The following is a 21,632-nucleotide window of genomic DNA, read 5'->3' on the forward strand; positions in this document are numbered from 1 at the left end:
TGTATCTAATAGTATTGTTGAGATAATTAAATAATACAAGAACAACTGGCACATTGCTGTTATTAAATAAAAGTTATTTGTGTTTGCTATTAACATTAGAAGATAGAGTAATGAACCAGAACAGCAATAGTTCCTAAGAGTTGTTCTCATTTTAACAGCTTTATCGAGATATGATTTAGAAGGCATAAACTTCAGTTTAAAGTACACGATTCAATGTTTTGTTTTTCGTTTTTTGTTTTTTGTATATTTAGAGTTGAGCAATCATCACTATAATCTCATCTTAGAACATTACATAACCTCCAAAAGGAACCCATACTTACTGTCACTCCCCATTTTCCCTTTCCCCAGCTCCTGGTAAGCACTAATCTACTTTCTGTCTCTCTGGATTTCCCTATTCTAGACCTTTTATACAAATGGAATCACAATTCATATGTGGTCATTTGTGACTGGTGTTATGGTTTGTTCTTGATTTATTTTTATGTGAATAGTAGCAAGTGAAAATCAAAAGAATTCTCTGTTAGATTGCCTCCTTGGTTGAATTTAAAAGGATCACACAAGATTTAAGAAGCGAATGGTTACATGCTATAGTCCTTCTGAGCTACCACTAAGCAAATAAATCATGCAGTTGGATCACATTAGGAAATAACAGCCTTTCTTTGTTCATTTATTTTCTTTGGATCCTGTCCTCAGCATTTGGCTGCATGATGAGGGTACTACTTCCAGCATTGAGGGTGTCCTTGACTTTGGCCAAGGCCTGACACGTTTGTTCCTACAGCAAAGCCTACCACTGCCTCCACAGGGCTATGCAACCCAGCAAAAGGGGGCCTAGTAGGGAGGTAGGAGATCTCGTTTGAACTCTCACTCTGCCACTGCCCTCAGGTCCTGTGAGATTGAAAAGAGATAATAAACATAAAAGTGCTTTGGAAAATGTTCATGTATTATCAGTTAGGACTCTTAGGTCATAGGAGTAAAATTTCTGGGTCATAAGGCAATTCTATTTTTGAGTTTCTGAGGAACTGCCAACTTGTTTTCCACAGTGGTTGTACCATTTTACTTTCCCACCAGCAGTACAAGTTCTCCACATCCTCACCAACACTGATTTTCCTTTTAAAAAAAAAAAAAAATTATAAGTATCTTAGATTTGAAGTGGTATCTCATTGCGCCTTCGATTTGCATTCCCCAAAAACTAATGATGTTGAACATCTTTTCATGTGCATGTTAGCCATTTGTAAGTCTTCTTTGGAGAAATGTCTATTTAAGTCCTTTGCCCATTTAAAACTTCTAATTGGATTATTTGTCTTGTCGTTGGCGTGCAGCAGTTCTTTATATGTTCTGGAAATCAAACTCTTATCAGCTATTTGATTTGCAGATATTTCTCCCATTCTGTAGGTTGTCTTTTTACTTTTTAAAATAATTTCCTTTGATTCAGAAAAGTTTTAAATTTTAGTGAAATCCAATTTATTTATTTATTTTCTAATTTATCTATTTTTTTCTTTCGCTCCTCTTATTTTTGGTGTTATATCTAAGAGACCATTGCCTAATTCAAGGTCATAAAGAAATATATTTATGTTTTCTTCTAAGAGTTTTATAGTTTTAGCTCATATTTGTCTTTGTTCATTTGGAGTTAATTTTTGAGTATGGTGTAAAGTAAGTGTAGTTTTTACATTTTCAACGGTTACATTTTAAATGGTTATATAAGTGCCTACATAGTATACTTACTTTTGCCTCTTGATGCGTAAAGCCTAAAATATTTACTATCTGGCCCTTTACAGAAAAGCTTGCCAACCTGTGGCCAGATACAGTCCTTGCAAATAGAGTGCTCAACAAATGTTTAACAAATAGATTCATTAAACAAATATTTAAACCTTCTATTGAGTGTAAGGCACTTACCAATATATGGGGTGGGAGAAGGGTTTCAAAGATGAGTGAGAACTCATTATATCCAAGCAGGAATTAATTATACCTAGTTGAGAAGAAGCCAAGTACTGGAGATTAAAAATTCTTCTGTGCAAAGGTCAGTCCTGAATGGTGATGAAAGCTGAGATGTAAGAACTACCTCCAATTGTTTTTAAAATAAGATACAGAATAATTTTGAAAAAATATGCCATAATGTGCACATGCACGCACATATATACACACACACATTTCCTTTTCTTTGGTAAAACCTAAAGAAATGAACAGATAGTGAGCCACCAAAGAGGACTGGAATTGTCACATGAGAAGGAAAAACATTTGTAATATAGCATGAGCCTTTGTTCATGCATTTTCATTAATGGGAGATAGTCTTCGTATTCAGCAAAAGGTATGTATTATTGCCTATCTGTAGATCCAAGAATTTAAATGAAAATGCTTTTAGAGCAGGACTCTCTCTCCCTATGACAGCCCTCTGGAGGAGGTCCAGCTGTTTCTGTTCACAAGTGGAAAAGCAATATATTTCACATTTCAATCTCTCTTCATGGACAAAATTATAAACGAAGCAAAAAATCAAGAAAGTTTCTGCCTCTGTTTGTATTTGTGCCTCTATACCAGTGGTTTCCCAAAATCTTCTGTCAATAAATCCTTTGAATGGTGTATCAGTTAGGAATGTGGCTATGAGTAACAGGAAACTCGGTGACTTAAACCAGAGGCTTCACTTTACCTGCATAAAAGAGAGGCAGAGTAGGCAGTCCAGGGCTCTTTGGGGCTCTTGCCATGTAGTCATCCTCAGTATGTAGTTTAATGCCTTAGCATCACCCATATTATCTCCACCTTTACCTTCATATTCATGTACCAGGAAGAAAGAAGGGGAAGGGAAAATGTGTCTGCTAGGTGCTTTTTTTAAGTCTTCCCCCGGTAACTTTCATTTCCATCCTATTGGCCAGAACCATGTCAGATGGCAATGTCTAACTTTAAGAGAGATTGAAAATATAGATTTTCAGTTAGGTATAAATTTTTCCTATTAGTTAGAAAAAAGAGGAAATAGATATTATGTCCTAAGACTGTCTGCCATAAATAACTTTTCGATTTGGAAAAACCAGTATTGCAGACACCCATCTTCTAGTTCTGGGGTCCCCAACTAGCGGTAACATGGTTGGTACCAGTCCATCGTCTGTTAGGAACTGGGCCACACAGCAGCAGGTGAATGGCCAGTGAGCAAAGCTTAATCTGTGTTTGTGGTCACTCCTCAGTGCTAACATCACTGCCTCAACTCCACTTCAGATCATCAGACAATAGATTCTCAGAGGAGCACAGGGCTCTGGTGGCAAAAAGGTTGGGGATCACTGCTCTCGTTAGTCCCTTGAATGTTACTTCTCCAACATTAACGTGCATATAAATCACCTGGAAATATTGTTTAAAAAGTAGGTTTGATATAATATATCTGGGGAGGGGTCTAGATTTTGAATTTCTAAGAAGGTCTGCTGACCACACTTTGAATAGTAAGATCTTAAGTAAGACCTCCTCATCAGTCGGAAAAGAAATTGGCTGTTTTCTTGTTTTTGATTTGTTTTAACGTAATAATTTAACATTTGAATCATATTCCCACTACACGCTTACTAGTATGATGGAATAAGAACTACTTAATTGGCCTGTGGTGTTCTTGCCAATATTTTAAAACTGGAATCAAATAATGAAGAACTTCAAATAAATTGAAACTGCAGGATAGTCTACAATTGGCTTGAATTTGTTATAAAATCAATAGCACAAAAAAACAACAAGAGGCAGAAGGACCATTCTAGATTAAGGAGACTAAGGAGTTAAAAACAAAATACAGTGCAGAAACTTTGATTATATCTTGGGCTTTAGAAAAAGCTATAAAAGATGTTTTTGAGATGACTAGGTAAATTTAAATATGTATTGTATATTAAATTATTTATGGAATTGTTAAATTTTTTGGTATGATAATCATATTGGGTTTTTGTAAGAGAACGCTTTATTTTTTAGTCAATATTAGTTGAATTATTTTGGGGAGAAGTGCCATGATGTCTGGAACTCACTTTCAAACAGTTTAGCCAATACATATTTCAAGAGAGTAAAACAGAAGATAAAGCAAATATGGGGGGAAATGTTAATAGTTGATGAATCTAGGTGAAAGCTCAACAGGTGTTTGTTGTATTATTCTTTCAAATTTTCTGTACATTTGAAAAATTTCCAAATAAAAAAGTAAGAAAATTTTAGTCATATTAGAGTTATATAGCACATAGAGCTAGAAATAGATTTTTTTCTTTTATTTAGAAGTATTCTGAGAAAGGGCTGTTTGCAAGGAAGGACGTTACACACTAGCCTACTCATCAAGAAAATGTCCGTAATAGGGAAAATACTCTCTAGCTCCAAACGTTCCCCTCCTCAGTGATCGCAGAGCCCAGGGTACACATCTAAGCACCATTAGGGTGTGCTGTAAGTGTAATGATAGACCTATCTTTGTGACAGTACTAAAAGTTCAATCAAGAGAGAGAGTCTTATTAGGGGGATCATTTTGTAAGTTATATAAATGTCTAACCACTAAGTTGTACACCTGAAACTAATATGATATTGAATGCAACTGTAATTGAAAAAAAATTAAGTTTAAAAAATAAATTATTAACCTGCTCAAAATACATTAAGAAAAAATATAATTTTAAATTTAGTTATGTTATAGAAACAAATAAATCAGAAATGGATATTTTGAATTAATTAGTGGACTGTATTTGAGACAAATTTTATTACAGCTGAATTATACTCTGAAAGACAGAATTGCAAAAAAAATAAGAGAGAGAGAGAGAGAGAGAGAGAGAGAGAGAGAGAGAGAGAGAGAGAAAAGAGGTGGAGAAAGAGACTCATGCAGACCTTGATAAACATATGTGGAAGAAGGAAGAAAGGTGTGAATTGACTGACAGCCTTTCCCGGGGTAGTTTGAAAGATTGAAAGATAGCCTTAAAACCAAATTTAGGATTTGAAATCAGAAATAACCCTAGACTTGGTGGCTTGGCATTGGAGAAGAGCCTGTGCCTGGCCGGTTCAGCTCCTTCTGTGTATGGTGGGTGTCAGACACGTTAGCATCTGCAAGCAGGGCATTCGGAGCCAGTTCTTTCTAAGGCACTTATCAATTACAGGGTCTAAGGCAATGAGAGACACACACAATGAATAAACAGCCAAGGAAAATAAAGACAATGCCAGAGGGAAACCATGTCACTTTTAAATAATCATCAAAAGAGACACAAAAAGCACTCAGACTGAAGAGAGTTCTTTTAGTTTGATTATGTAATTTTTTGCTAGGATTTCTTTGCTCTATAAATTCTATGGTGTTAGTGCTAGAATGACCAGCATTAATAGCAATACCTTTCTTTTGTTTCTTCAGATTAAGCTAAATAATCTCCATACAGGTACAGAATTTTCTGACAAGTTGGCTTTTACTAATCAGTGTACACCAAATTAAAGAGAGAAAGCTTGTTGTTAAAACTGGTTCAAGAATTTAACAGATAAAGATCCTTCTACATATTCAGAAAATTTTGTAAATTTGCTACAGTTGTACCCGAAAAGTTTACTAATGCGTGCATTTAAAAAAAAAAAAATCAATCTAACCACAGATCCTTAAGCAATAATTAAAGGCACAATCAGGAAAGAGAGTTTAGCAGAATGTAAAACCAAAAAGCTAGCCCCATGCCAGCTCTAAAATGACCTGTTTGTGCATTTATATTGACTACTTCCTGGTCCATGTTCAACTTATTTTTGTGACAAAGTAGGAAGAATCTGATGGCCATTTACCTTTAGTCTTTCTTACTGAAGGTAATAAGTAGATACTGAGATATTGCGCCCATAGGTTATTTCATATTTTCAAATGAGGTATCCTAGAAAAATGGGAACATAGGCTTTCAGATGGCTCAAGGAAGTTTCAAGGAGGATTAGCATCCCCTGAACCAGTCTTTGTGGTTAAAGTTTGGAGTGTTTTCATTGGCCAGGCCTGGGTCATGTGCACACCTCTAAACCAATCTCTGTTGTTAAGGAGATGGAATGCTCTGATAGGCTGGACCTGGATCATGTGCTCAACCATGGATCTAGAAGCAAGACCATATAGATTTTCATAGAATGGTGAATGAGTATCTATCTCTCTAAAAGATGCTGAGCAAACATGTCTTTCACTCAGTACATCTCCTCCTGTTTTTTCTTGGACTAAATACATGCTACAAACAATAGTGAATCAGTGTTCATTGCAGATTCAAAGTTATGATTAATCATGCCAGCATTATTGCTAGAAAAACAGTGTGAGTCTATTTTAAACACAGAGTTCCAGCATGTAGACTCCAGTGAAAACATGAAATATATGCTAAGAAGGCAGAGGGATGAAAAATTTCTGCAGCTACTTATCACCTCAATTTATCTGCCTCAGCTCCCACCTCAGCCTGAGGGGACAATTCTTTTGAGGGGAAAAAGGTGAGGGAGAAGGGAGATAAAGGAAGAAAAAGCAAATGTCCTGTGGGGCCTCAGTTTTGGGTCAGGCTCAGCCTATTGTTTTATCCAGGAGTTGTTACTTTGAGATAGGACTCAGTTACCTAAATTACCATAGAAACGACATTATGTGCAGCCCCAGAGCCTGCCTTCCCTTTTATGATAGGCTTACTCTAACATAGAAGGAAAAACTTTGCTTTTCTTCTCTCTACATGCTTCTTAAGAATTTCAAAGTGGAATAGTCAATGGTTACTCAGCCTCTGCACTACCAACATTTTTGTGCAGGATAATCCTTTTTTTTTTTTTTTTTTTTTTTTTTTTTTGTGTGTGTGGAGGAAACTGTCCTGTGCATTGTAGGATATTTAGCAACATCTCTGGAATCTTTAGTTCTGACAACCAAAAATGTCTCCAGATATTGCCAAATATCCCCTGGAGGGGCAAAATCCTGGTTCATTGAATTGACTTCCAAACTTTCCTGCCTGCAGGGGAAAGGAACCTGGCTTTATTTGTTGAGCACACAGGGTTTTTAAGACTTTGTTTTGGGTGTGATATTTTCAGACCAAAAATCTCAGGTATGCAACGTAGGTAACTTTATTTTTTTTATATCCAAACTTAATGTCTTTCTTGAGACTCTCTCTACAAACCAGTCAATGCAGACTAAACTCAGTCACATCAGATCTTTCTCAGTCAATTCATGGTTGCTTGTCTTTTTTTCCTCAAATTCCAAAAGAAGAAAGCAGGTGAGAGTCAGGGGGAGGTTTGGTCTAAGGTTGTCATCTATCCAAGCTGGCTTCCACTATGATGTCCTCCTTTCACCAAATCTTGGGTCAAGGCATGTCTTCTCTATGGCATCTCTTGAAATGCCTAGATTTACTTCCCTGAGTCTAAGTAATGTTTTTCATTCTGGCGTCCTCTAGTAGGTCCCCACGGCCATAACTGAGGCCTTTTCCTGCCACATTGCCTACCTCTGTATCTCTTTCAGGAAGACATACCAACTTTCAGATTCCTCCACTAGGCTTCAGGGCCATGTGAACACAGAATTTTTCCCTGAATGTTGCCTTTTTTTCTATTCTATTCTATTCTATTCTATTCTATTCTATTCTATTCTATTCTATTCTATTCTATTCTATTCTATTCCATTCCATTCCATTCCATTCCATTCCATTCCATTCCATTCCATTCCATTCCATTCCATTCCATCCTTATTATACCACAATGAATCTTTAGAGTTGCCCTGTCCAACCTGTCCAATGTGGCTAGTGTCTATAGAACAGTGAAATGTAGCTAGTCTCAATGGGGATGTCTGTAAGTATAAAATGTGCACTCCAAATTCCAGTTTAATATGAATAAAAATTAATTCGAAATTATAACATCGAATAAATGATAAATTGTTAACTATATTGGGTTAAATAAAATACATTATCAAAATTAATTTTACTCTTGAGAGGTTGGATATACTATCTTGGTTTAGTCAGAGTATTCTATTCCCCTGGCCATCATGAATCAGTTTAGGGAGGAGTCACTGACTCAAGCTCACTTAAACAGAGTTAATCTTGGAATTTTTGCTGGATTATTGGGAAGGAAATTCTTTCTCTACCTAGGTTGCCAATAGATACAGAGAAGTGTGGATTTTCTCACAATCATCTTGCCACCATGCTGGGAGAGACCTACTAGAGACTAGAGTTCAGAGGTAAGTACAGCTAAAAAAATGGAGCAAGATGACTTCCTTATATCATATGAGCACCTATATCCAACAAAGCCTAAAACCAAGACCATCCCTGAATTTCTCGGTTCTAATCATCAATAAATTCCCCGTTGCTGGCAATCAGCATGTCATTGCAAACACAGGCAGGGTCCTAGCCTCGCTCCACAAATTAAGGGTCCTCATGAGTATTTTGTTTTCCATGCTATTAATGTAGTATAAAACAGACAGATATCAAATCAAAAACCCCATATATGTGAGGCATCACAATTTGCTGATTTTCTAAGACTTAACTTTATTGTTCAAATGGGATTTGGACAGAGTTCCATAGTACAATTACAGGATTATGTAGCCTTCTCTTCCCCAGCAGTCTCTTCCACCAAAATCATTGGGCAAATAATTCTGAATAAATAGTTTCTCCAGTAGATTATGAGATCCACAAGGATAAGTCCTGTTTCTCACAATTGTTATTACATCGGTGCTGGAATACAAGCTCAAAAAAGTTAGTATATGACTCAAGTTTTTTTGGGTTGCTTGTGTGTGCTGGGTCCTCCAAACCTTAACTGACATGACAGTACTTGCACATTCTAAATAATCAGAAGAAAGAGGTAACATTCCACAAAGTGAAACTGTTGTCATATAGCCTTTCTGGCCACCAAACCATTTATTTGTAATGTCCAACTTGCTTCTAGGACTTCCTGTGGCTATTTTTGGTGTGCTTGATCAACCCTGTATCAGTTCAGAAGTAACCTGATTGCAGATTACTGACTATATAAAATATTACCAGAGGGTTCATGTTACCTGTGCTGCTTAATAAACTATCTCAAAACTTAGTGTTTTAAAACAACTGCCATCTTATTATGTTTTGGGTTCTGTGGGCCAGAAATTAGGGCAGAGTTGGCTGGTGGTTTTCCTGCTTCATGTGGTATTGACTTGGGGTGACTTGGTGATATTCAGCTGGACTAGGCTGGAGGACCTAGATAACTTGACACGTTCCTGGCACCTTGGTTGGTATGGCTGGAAGGATGAGGTTAGCCATATAGTCGCAGAGTCTCTTCTGATGATCGTTTCAGATTCTTTATGGGGCATTTTAGGGCTCCAGGAGTGAGTAAGTCAAGAGAAAGGAAATGGAAGCTCCTAGACTCTTAAGACCTAGACTTGAAAACCGACAGTGTAATTAATTTCCACTATAGTCTATCAGTCAAAACAGCCACATTGCTTTCCCAGCTTCAACAGGAGGGAACACATGCCCCACCTCTTGAAAAAAAGAGTGACCAAGAATTTCTGGCCATTGTAACTACATCAATTACATTAACAAGGGGGCGGGTAGACTTTCATGTGTCTAAAGTCATCAAGGTGTGACTCAGGCACTAAAGAGGACAGAAGGTGGCTGCATATTTTCTTTTCAACTCCACATTTCTAACTGGTATTTACCAAGTTTACAGATTTTAAAATCATGAAGAAAGATACTGAATTTATATAATATTTAGGAGAGGAAAACCTGGAGTATTCTCTGCTGTTTGCTCCATTCAGGATGACCTTTAAAAAACTGCATATTTGATTCAGATATTTTAAACTTACATTTACTTTCAAGAGACCTCAATGGCTAAATCCTATCTGGTTCAGACAGGCCAGGCAAGGTGTTTGTCTACTTCTCTGCCTCTGCTGGGAAGCCTTGCAACACGATTCCTGTCTGCCATTGCTCCCAGTTGGGATTATTCTAAATGACTGTACAAAGTGTGAACTCTTCCTTCTTCTCCTCATAGTACCAGAGTAATCATAAATAGAGCTGTTGTAAAAAATGAAGTTTTTGATGATGATGATGCTGATGATGAAATCATTTTTAAAATAATACTATCTACTACTAATAAGTATTTACTAGTTTCAGGCAAGGAGTCAAAGGTTTTATATATATTATCCCTTCTAATCTTCAACAACAATCCAATGAGGTAGGTGTTTCATTATTTATTCATTAATTTCACGAATACTCATTAAGCACTAGATGGCTTATTTATGATATTGCTTTAGCACCTGGATCGGGCAGAGTTTAAAACCGTTACCATCTATAAACTCCTCAGTCTTAGGAGCCAATAACTTCTATTTTAACTTAAGTGCATTTACATTGGGTCTCTGTTGTTCATTATCAACATGTTCCAGCAAACACAGGCAGGATCTTGTCTCCACAGATCAAGAGTCCAGAGCAGTGTTTTATTTTCCTTGGAATTACATAATGTAGTACAAAACAGGCAAATATCAAATCACAAATCCCATATTGGTGACTTTTCCAAGACTTAACTTTATTGTTGAGAATGTGATCTGAACAAAATTTGATGGTGCAGTTTTAAGATGATGTGGCCTCCTGGATCTAGGCCCTAAGAATACATTGGTGAATAAGATGGTCAGGATCCTCCCTATCATGGAGTTTACCTTCTTTCTCTGGTGAAGAAGAGGATAAACAAGTAAAGAAGGAAGAAAATGAAAAATCAGACAGTGACAGAAGCTACAATGAATATACAAGAGTGTGATGATATCAAGTGGATGAGGCAGGAAGGAGTGGCTACTTTAGGCCAAGTGGTCAGGGAAGTTTGCACTCAATAAGTCACATGTAAGTTGAGACTGACCTAGCAAGTAGAAAGCAACCATTTCAAGATCTGAGGGAAATATGATTCAGGCAGCAGAACAGATAGTGCAAAGGCCCTCAATTATGGACAAAGAAAAAAGGTAGAAGTTTTTTTTTTTTTTTTTAGTTTAAATGCATTTTAGACAACCTACATGACATATATATACATACATACATTATATATATATATATATTTTTTTTTTTTTCTGAAAAATAATGCCTCTGCTCCAAGATAAAAATGAACGGATATCTTGGGGTGGCTCCATAGTGTAGTAATTAGCATGTCTGCTTTACACATAGAAGATCCTGGGTTCACACCTCAGGTGGAGCCACAGACTGTACCCCAGGTGTGCCAGCTCCCCCCAAGTGCCCTGAGTGTGCCAAGTGCCCTGGGTGCAGCAGGCCCCCAAAGTGCACCAGGCCTTTCGAGTGCAGCAGGCCCCCTGAAAGCCCTGGGTGTGCCAGGCCTCAGATGCATGCCATGAGCGTGTGGGAGGAGACACACTGCCTTCAGAGATCCAGTTCTTATGGGAAAATGGCAATATCCATAGGTCAGGGGTAGAAGTGTGTGTGTAGGTGGTAGGAATTAAAGAGGGGGAAAAATAAATAAACAGAGATCAGTCCCATTTTTCTAAGATCTGCTATTATGCAAATGAACAGCAGCAGCCTTTGGTGAGTTTTAATCTTGAGAATAATGGGGTATGTTTTAGACTTCTACGAACTCATTGTGGCTGTCTTATTCTATGATGAGTGGATTTTAGAGGGTCAAGAGTGGAAACAGGAAGACCAGTAACAAAGCTATTGTTTTATTCCAGATCAGAAGTGCTATTGGCTTGGTCAGAAGTTGTGGCAGTAAAAGGAGAAATGAACATACCTGAGGGACCACATGTAACATAATACAAGACAATTCAGGGAGCCTTATTCACAAAGATTAAATCTGTGTGACATCCTCTGAGATGCTCAATACAAAAGCAGGTGGCTGCACCCGGTGGTTCCAAAACAAATTCAAGATGTGACTTAAGGCCTATCCATAATTGATAAGATTAAGTGTGGGAGGTAGAGCAAAGAGTCAATCAATTGGGTGTTTGGTGGTGCTGAGATGAAAACAATAGCAGGAAGAAAAATGGTGGGAAAAAATTCAGAATTTTGTTTTGGACTTGTTAAATTGAGATGGCTATTAGATATCCAAGGACTATGTAAAGAAGGCAGTTGAAGTTAGGTTTAAAGTTATGCTTTGAAGTTTAGGGGATAAGCCATTGATAACTGATATATTTCTTATGGAAGAATAAATATCTGAACACAACTAAGAAGAGTTTGATAACACTGACAAGTGATATGTCCTGTCAGATATAAAAATTTTCCATAGAGCCCCTATAATCAAACAAATATGGTATGGATATAGTAATAAACAGCTTGGTGGAACAGTATAGACTCAAAGAAATAGATTTCAGTCAATATGAGAATGTAATACATGATGAAAATTGAAGTTTAATTTATTGGGAAAAGGATGAAATGTTCAATAAATGATGTTGGTACAACTGGCTATCCATCTGGAAGAAAATAAAATTAGTCTTCTATCTTACACATTTTATAAAAATAAACACCAGATGGGTTAAATAAATGTTAAAAACAAAATAATAAAAGTGCTTGCAAGAAAATCTAAGATACTGCACGTACAATCAATCTAGAAATGGGGAGGCCATCCTACAAAAACTGGAACTCTGAAAGCTGTGCAAGGAATTAGAGATATTTGGATATGTAAAAATAGAATATTTTCTATGGTGAAAGAGTCCATGAAAAATTATAAAAGACAAAAAAAATATTTGAAAATTTGTGATTCAGATGACAAAGTTGATATGTAATTAAAGAGCTCTTACAGATTGCCAAGAAAAAGAAAAATGACCCAATTTTTTAAAATGAGCAAAAGATGTAAATAGATAATTCACAGTGTGGCAAATGCAAATGCTAACGAGCTATGAAAAAATGTACAAATTCATGAGTATTCAGGGAAACACAAAGGAAAGCAAACTTTAAAATTGTTTGTATCCCTTTAGGCTGCCAAAAATTAATGAGTGATAATATTTATTGCTGGTAGGGACATGGGTATTCATATTTTTAGTGGAAATATGAATTGTGTTAGTCTTTTTGAAGAGGAATATGACCACACCTATTAATACAAAAAACAGATATAGCCTTCAATTCAGCAGTCTTTTTCTCCTGGGAATCTATCCCATAGAAATAAAAGCACTAGTGAATAAGAATTTACATTCAAAGATGCTCTTACAGCTTTGTTTTTAGTGGCCTAAAACTGGAAATAAAAATGAATGCTCCTCAAATGGGAAACGTTGAATGAAATGTCCTTTCATGTCATGGAACACTAAGTATGAATGTATGAAAGACTGAATCAGAGCTAGCCAGCCCCTAGAGTTCCATAAAGTATTATTGGATGAGAAAAGCAAAATATAGAGTTTATGGAATATGGTCTCATTTTTAAACTAATGATGACAGATTCCTGTGTTTTTTATGCTATGGGTCATTATAAGAGCAAAAAATAACAGAGAAGAAAACACAAAGTTGTTAACATTTGTTCCTTCAGGAGGAGAGTGATGTAAGTAGAGGGGGAAGACAAGAAAAAAAAGAAGAAAAGAAAAGAAGCATAATAAAAATCTCCAAACTTCGTAAAAAGATGTTTACTCCTTAAATTCTTGAGATACTTAACTCCCATGAAAGTCAGATTTAAAAAAAGTCAACCACTGACCTCTTGCAGCCACAGAGGAGCACATATTTATAGGGCATTCCAGCCCTCCCAGATCTAGCTTGATCATCTTCAGAGTACATTGCCGATAATTCTTTTTGAGGACCTAAGATCCTGTACATGGACAAAGGTCCACAGGTGCTTAATACCTTAACAAGTATTAAGTGCCACTGCCTCTTTGGTCAGAGTTTTCTGTGGTAGTGTGGAGCCAGCCTGTCCCTGTACTTTGGAAATATTTTCAGGTTATAATGATGTAAATCATAGATAAATTTTCTTTTTTCCATCCATTCAACTCCAGAGAGAGAACTTTGTGCAAGACAAGATTTCCAAAGTCAAAATCTTGAGTCTTTAGTTCTGACCCCTCTCCACGTTCAATACCATCTTTCTTTTTTTTTTTTATGACTACCATAAAGTTTCTTAATCTGACCACTGTTCCAACATGCAATAGCCAAAACCACATTGCCTTGACAATCCCTTATGTTTCTTTCTTTTCCCACCTTGATTTCTTATTTCTATTGATCCTCAGGCCACCTTTCGCTATTTCCTCACAGTCACTGTAAAGGTGATCTGTGCCTTACCCAGCCAGTTTACCCGTGATATTGGTCTAGCCCAGATCTTTGTTCATGGAGTAGCTTTTCAAAGCCCCCCCAAATACTGTTCCTGTCAAAGAAAATTTTCATTCTGAACCACATATTTCTCTTCCATTTGTTATAGGATATTCAGCTCCAATATAGCCATATGGGACTACTGTCATATATGCTGTCTGTCATTGACCTAAATGTCATTATGCAATGCACAACTGTGGTTCTAGTCTTTTCAGTAGAGGTTATATAACAAATAGTTTCTGGTTTTCAGGCAGAGAACGTTTTAGAGCAACATGGTGACATGTTGACTGCCTTGGGAAAATAGATGTTGAGTATATCTGTCCACCAGCTACAATTATCTAAATATCCATCAATACCCCATCAACTCATCCAAAGTCAACAATAGGCAGACAGTAGAGAGCCATCTCGAACCTAAGGTGGTTAGATGAAGAGTGGTGGGGAGTGGTAAGAGGGGAGAAGGACTCAAAACTTTATAGAAAACACACTGTGCTCAAAAAATTGAATGAAAAATTGGGAACATTTAGTTCAAGCCACCTGGGATATGGCCAAGCAAACCCCCACTGATGGCTGATCTGTTTAAGAGTTGATACTTATGTATGTGACTGAAACAAAAGTTTTATGAAACAATAATACATGCAGCATACTTTGATGTTTTCTATTTCTATTCTATTCCTCTCCTGTAAAAAAAAAAAAATGAAAACAAATATTATTTTACTAAGATCTCTTTTCAAAACTACCTCTTCCTGGTAAGAGGCTATAAATGAATTAATAACTTAAAATTGTTCTCATCTTGCCCTCAGATTTTGAAAATAAGGATATTAGATATGAATAATAGTAGTATAAAAATAATTGACTTGTGATAGCCTAGATTTATAGTTCTCACTGGCTACCAATGCTCAATAAAAACTTTAGGTTTATGATTATTTTTATCTTTTAAGGGTGAAAACTATCAAAGAATTGATTGTTAGAGTTGTGAGATACCTTTGAGCTTCATCTGGTCTATCCTTCTCATTTTATAGCTGAGGAGAGTGGGGCCTAGATATATCTTTAATCGAGTTGCCTCAAAAAGTTTTTTTTATCAGAGAATTAAAATCAACCAAAAAGCTGTGACTCAGAGTAACTTACCTTGCTAGTATATGTCCCTTTAGTCTCTTAAAAATGTATGTTTCCATAAAATTTGTATCATACTGTTTATATTTTTGTATCTTGCCTTTTTCACTCAATAGATTTTGAAGTTTTCCCCCAAATCTTTCATTGTTATTCAAATTTGTTACTAACATATTCACATAGCAACTATATAATATCTCATTGCATGGATCTACCATTATTTGACCTATTCCCTGTTGTTGGGCATTTAGGTTATTTTGCATTGTTATTAGAAATAAAACCTTTGCACATAAGTCATGGCTTCTTAAGGGGATTTCTCAAGGGGAGAATTATTCATTTGTTCAAAAGGGACAGATGCATTTAGGGATTCTGACACTTACTACCAAATTGGTCAACCCAGAAACATTCCATACATTTACCATAAGCAACATGTTTTGTATCTTTTTTGAAATCTTAGCAACTTGGGACCTAACAGGTCAGTTATTCCAGTTAACTTTGAGTTTAAATTTGCCCTTATTTTAAGCATTTAAAAAAAAACTAATAATTATGATGCAATTATTATTTTGAGAAGCTAAGTGGTCTTACTCTCAAACTGTAAATGTATCTGTGAGGGCTAAGGGGGAAATGTGTGATTAAAATGGCCAAGTATCAAATGGGAAATATCCATTTTCCCTGTAGGGGTCACTGTTACTGTCAATTACGCTTGCAAGGAAATTAAAACAGTCATGAATTTAAGAATGTATGCACATTCATTTTTAATGCCTGATTTGTTTACATTCTCTAAACTGTAAAATAAATAAGACCTTCAGCCAGATAGCATCATTATGCCAAGTTCTTTATATGACACATACCACTCTTTCCACTCAATAAACTCCTCCGTTCGAATTGATTAAATATATACTACTCATATAAAAGGTACTACTGCTTACTCTTAATAGAAGCATTAGTTAATTACCTAACACCATAAAGTGGTTTAAGTGGCATAAAAAAATTCATTGCTGTGGCCAAGATCCCTTCCTTCCACCTTCTCTTTTCTGCTTTTCCCATGGACCTCGTTTTGCGCTCTGCCTCAAAATCTACCCAGAAGACAAAATCAGATAAGATCTGAATTCTGTACTGCCATTTGAGTACATAGAGGTGCTTTTCGACATAAGTTTTTTATTAATGCAGCTCAGACATGATTCTGACGTTCTAGGAACCCGGCCAATGTGGCTGTGTGGACACACCTTTGCAAGGCAGCTGTCAGGCTTCAGGGCTGGGGCAGGGAAGATGCCAGGTGTTGCTGGAAACGTATCAGCCCTCTCTACAAAGCAGGAGTCTTTCCCATCATAAAATGGAAAGTAGCCAGCCAGCCCTTTTCCATTCTCCCCATGGCCAGCCCTCCTTGTCTGGTGCTGTAAGAAAGGGCTCGGAGGATATTTACTCTCTGCTCTTGCACTTCTCTTATTTAACTGAACCCAGTGGCAGCTGCTTCTTGAGCTCAGCGCCAGCGGGCTCAGGCCCAGCCGCACCTTTCAGGCCGACTGCCCAGCGGACCAAAAGCTTTGGCCAAGCCCTACTTGGGCTGGGGCATCCGGGAAGCGGAAGGAGCCCGTCTAGGAAACCAGGGAGTTTGGGGTGGTGACACTGGTGAGCGAGCCTCAACTTCAGGTCGGGGTAGAAAGCTCAGCCTCATCCTTGACATGCTGCGTCCCGCGGCAGACGTTTGGCTTCCCTCCACTCCTCTTGCAGTTGGGAGGAGTTGAGGCTGGGAGTTGGTGAAACTCGCTCACCTGTCGGAACCCGGATCTGGGCAGGGACTAGGGCCTGGTGGCCAGAGCGCGCGGGTCACAGAAACCTCAGCAAGCGGCCCACCCGCGCCGGTAAGCTACACCCAGGAAGGCAGGTGTTGGGGCTGCTCCTGAAGACTCGAGGTGACCCGGCTCCGCACCCCAGCTCCCCGCTCGCCCCTTTTGCCCGCAGGCGCCATCGGCTTGGTGTGCCGCAAGGCCAACTCGGGCAGACGCCAGGGTTGCAGGTTCCAGACGCTCCGCCTCCTTCAGCCACTTAAGAGACTTAAACGCGAGCAGGAACATTTCCACTGGGTCTTAGACTGCGGTCACTGCTGAGGTTTTCGGAACTCTCCAGGCCAGGGCCAGCCAGGCCCTTTTCCTCCCACCAACGCGGTCTCTAAGCCTGCCTCGGCCACCCGCAGGACCCGGAGCGTCCTCTCTCCCCAACTTTTTCGCGCGGTCTGTCCTCCTGTGCCAAGGGACACGCATCTCCGGGGGTCGGCAACGCTCCCAACAGCAGCTCGCCCTCTCCTCCCCCGAGCGAGCGTGGGCTGCGTGAGCCCGGATCCCAGGTGTATCTGAGCTTTCTCCACGTTCGGGATTCGCCCCTGCCTTGGAGCCCACCCGCGGGAGGGATTGAATTCCGGAGGTTCAGGCCTCTTACAACGGAACTCAAGTCGGCCCGCATTTTTTCTCTCCGAACCGGGTGCCCGTCGAGGGTCGGCTCAGCGACCCGCCGGGCGGAGGATCGGGGCGCTCCGAACCGCGTCGCCCCGTCGGTTGCTGCGCGCACCATGGCCGGCTGCTGCTGCCTGTCCGCGGAGGAGAAAGAGTCGCAGCGCATCAGCGCCGAGATCGAGAGGCAGCTTCGGAGGGACAAGAAGGACGCGCGCCGGGAGCTCAAGCTGCTGCTGCTGGGTGAGTGACAGCGTCTCCTTGACACCTTCCCTCCCCGCTGCTTCCCTTGCCGGGATCCCCGCCGGGCCTGGAGCCGAGAGAAGTGCACCGTGGTTTCTTCCAAAACCGGGGGCTTACCCACGCCGTAGGAGCCTGTCCTTTGTACCTCCAACTGGTTGACTTTCGATTACCTCCAAACAGGGTTGAGACGGAACACTTGACATATGTATGTCAGCCAGCTATTCCAGCTAGCCTTTTTCCCTAAAGCCTCGACCTCCCCACTCCTCCACCGCCAGCACCCACAATTTCTGCCGCACCCCATTTCGAATGTTTGGGTCGTTGGTGGGGAGCCGCCTTATCCACCTCTTGGGTTCCGCTTTGGCTTCTGCTCTCTCAGCTCTAAATTGGTACAGCTGACTGAGCGCTTACCAAGTGCCAGGCTGTGTTAAGTTCTGGGTATCACCACCAGTAGTGCAGGCAGGTCATGTCCCCATTTTAGAGAATTAAAAATGGAGGCGCGGGAAACTGGTGAACTTGCTTTGACTGAGAAAGGGCAGCAGATACCAGGTCAATTGTGGGGGTGAAACTCAGGTCCTGGCCACTCCACTCACTGTGACACCCCCCCCCCCCCGTTTGCCTCCGTGGCTCCCTCTGGCAAGGCCTTTCTGTTTACAGCAGGCCCAAACCTCCTTTGCCCAGTCAATTCAGTGTGTGCTGGTTTGTAGCGTTTGGACTTTGTGGCCTCAGCTAGTTCATTGGACTTTTTTGGTCTCCCTAAACAGGTCTATGTAGAACACCCACTTTCAAAAACGAACATTTAAGGTTTGTCTAATTTATGCCCTAGGGAGAGGAACCTATCTTTCTAACTTTGTAGAACCCTGTTTACCTTTTCTGTCTTCTAGACCAGGATATTGGCTGTCAAATCGTCCTAGATAGCTGCAAGTATTTCAACTTTTTCTTTCATTTCTTCCAGACAGTAAGTCTCTCATACCAGTTTATTTGTTTTTAATATAAGGAGTCACCCTCCCGGAAAACTTAAAGAGAAGTCCAGCTAGTTAGAATAGAGGTTTTTAGTCAGTGTTGCCTTGGGCAAGGAAGCCTTTGCTCTTATTTCCTGGATTTGGAGGGGAAGGATCTGGCCTTCCCCAACCCCTCCCACTGGTTTGTGTCCGAAGATAAATTGAGCCGCCCACCCAAAGTTCATGCTGCAGCCTGTCCCCCTACCCCTACTCCAATGGAATTCCCTGCCCAGAGTCCCCAAGACTGCTTTCAGGACCTGTGCAAGCAGGAAGGGCAGACTCCCCCCACCCCCTAGGAGTGCCCAAAGGGCAGCTGTGCTAGGTTGTGTAAGAGCTTGGAAATGTGGGCTGAGGGTCCACAGGTGTGCGCAGGAAGCCTCACTGAGGAGAGATGGAGCCTGGGTGGGGAAGGGTAGGAATTCTGCCCATTGGCCAGGCTACTCTTTCATGTCTGGTTTGGAACTTTGAGGGGTCTGAGAATTCTAAATTGTACTTGGACTTTCAGGTGGTTATAAAGCTACATTTTTCAAGAGAGAAGGATTGCGTGACAATTTGCTCGCTTGATTAGCATAAAGTGGTAATTATGTGAGTCTAGTACACTTGCTGCAAGCCCCACAAATGATAGGGGTGGGCCTGGCTTTAGCTGCATATTTTTTCTTATCAAGGACAGGCTGAATCTTCTTTCATTTTGAAATATTTTGATTCATGTCAGTATGAAATACACTCTGGAATATATCAAGAGCTTGGCAAATGCTGCCTCTTTGTATGAAAAAAGTAGCAGTAAGCTGAGCTATACTGTATTAGTTATAAGCCTAGTGATTTGAAATACAATGCTTACATTTACATTCAAACTAGAGGAAGAATGTTTGCAGGTAACATGTTTGCCCCGGAAGTCAAATTTAATCCTGGTGACTAGAATCCTTCTTCCTACCTCCTCAAGGCAGGACTGCCTGGGCTCCCAAGACCCCCATTTTCATCTTGCCCAGTTGTAATTGGCTCCTCATGTCAATGCTAGTGACTCAGAAACTGCTGGAAATAGTTTCCAAACCACATGGAGCTGTCCAGAACCCCAGAAGGATGGACTTTAAAACCTATGATTTCTTTAGCATTTTTTGAGCTACCAGTGAGGCACCCTTCCATTTTTCCCAAAACAAAGGAAGAGCCAATGACTCAGAAAATACAGGAGTCAGGGAAGGGTCTGTGCTGCTTTGTATGCAGTCATGCAGTTTGAGTGCAAAGTTCATTCACCTGACTATAGTAGATGGATTAGATGAGCCACTGCTCAGATGCCTCAGGTGAAAGCTCCATTTTGCAAATGGGAGTTTAAGATCCTGTGTGGAGCATGGAATGACCTGAAAAGCCCCCAACTCTCACCAAGAGGCATACTTTTACAATGAAATTATCTGAGGATGTTTCTAAAGTCAGTCCATATCCCGTTTGTAATTAATAAAAGAATGGGTCAGTGTCTGTAAGAAAGATAAAAGTTGTTGTGTGTTAGGGCTAGTAATTGCAAGATGTCCGTATGATGCTTTTTCAGAAGGAGATGGGAAATAAAGAAGATGGTGGACTTTAGTAGTAAGAAATTCCTTATCATTTCCTCAGATAAAAGTAGGATAAAAAGGAGTTCTGATAAGAACCCTGATGCTACTCTTCAGTGCAGGAAGAAAGTGTCTGGACAATGGCAATTAAATTGGGAGAAATGTGATCTTTTATTATTATTATTTTAGTATTAAATGAGGGTTGGTGAACTGCTGAGTGTCTCCAGCAACTCTGATGGCTTAATTTTAGATGGAGACCTCACGTTGGAGCTGTCTGGAAGGAATGTTTATCGAAGAATTGGAATTTAACTTATGTTGATGTAAGAGTTAAAAATGTAGGTTTTTTGGCTAGATAGCTTGGGTTCAAACACTAGCTCTGTCCTTTCTTCACTGTGGACTAAGTTCTCAGCTTTGTTTGGCAATGAGCTATTGGTGTCAGCTATCATAGCTGCATTTTTGAGCATTTTTTTTTAGCTACCAGTGAGGTATCATTTTCCTTTTTAGTTGATCAGTAGTAGGTTGCATAACAGTTTGTTTAAACAATCTTGTTAGTGCTTTAACAGAAATGTCTTGCTTTGAGTCTCCCTTATGATTTCTGAGCCATAAGCTGGTTTTAAAGCCTCTCTTCCTGCTTGCACAAAGTGTGGAAAATCCAAGTCCCAGAAAGTTTTACTGCATTGATTATAACAAATAACCAAGAGCTATCATGTTCTGGGCCGAAGTCTGTTGGAGGAAATGGTGCCAATAGTACAGGTTTCTTGGTAGAAGGTGACAGAATTTTCCAGCTGTGTGAAGAGGAAAAGGAGTGAAATGGTTACTGTATGCTCACGTTCCTTCCTTCCGCTTTGCTTAGTTTAATCCAATGGGCTTTTCCAAAGTGCCAGGCATAGCGCTCAGTTCCGGGGCTCATTTCCAAGCATTGAGTTAGAAGTGCTTTTTCACAAGCAACTGTTACTAGCAAGGTGGTCATAGATGCTTAAAAGAGACTGCAGGGTTGTACTGGCAGAGTGTGAAGGGGGAGCTTTTGGAGGAGGGATCCTCTGAGTGGGGCCTGGAAAAATGAGGGTCGGATGCTGATGTCATCATGTGGGCGCTTGTGCAGGACACATGCAAACTTCTCCCAGCCCACTAAGAGAAATTTCTGAGGACACTAAGTAGTGTTCTTGGGATCTGGGATAATATGAAGGACACCCCACCCCCCACCCCCCACCCCGG

The 21,632-nt window shown here is 39.7% G+C and overlaps 1 protein-coding gene across 1 annotated transcript in view; it reads left to right on the forward strand.

The window, feature by feature from the left end:
• The first annotated feature begins 16,764 nt into the window (after positions 1-16,764).
• The window catches only part of GNA14 (G protein subunit alpha 14), a 150,870-nt gene continuing 146,002 nt past the window's right edge, over positions 16,765-21,632 (forward strand). The window contains exon 1 of the mRNA XM_016157638.2: positions 16,765-17,881. Coding sequence (XP_016013124.1) covers positions 17,758-17,881 — 124 coding nt within the window. The 5' untranslated portion in view covers positions 16,765-17,757. The remainder of the gene's footprint in view (positions 17,882-21,632) is intronic.

This window comes from Rousettus aegyptiacus, unplaced genomic scaffold (genome assembly GCF_014176215.1).
Source record: "Rousettus aegyptiacus isolate mRouAeg1 unplaced genomic scaffold, mRouAeg1.p scaffold_m13_p_3, whole genome shotgun sequence".
Classification (NCBI taxonomy): Eukaryota; Metazoa; Chordata; class Mammalia; order Chiroptera; family Pteropodidae; genus Rousettus; species Rousettus aegyptiacus.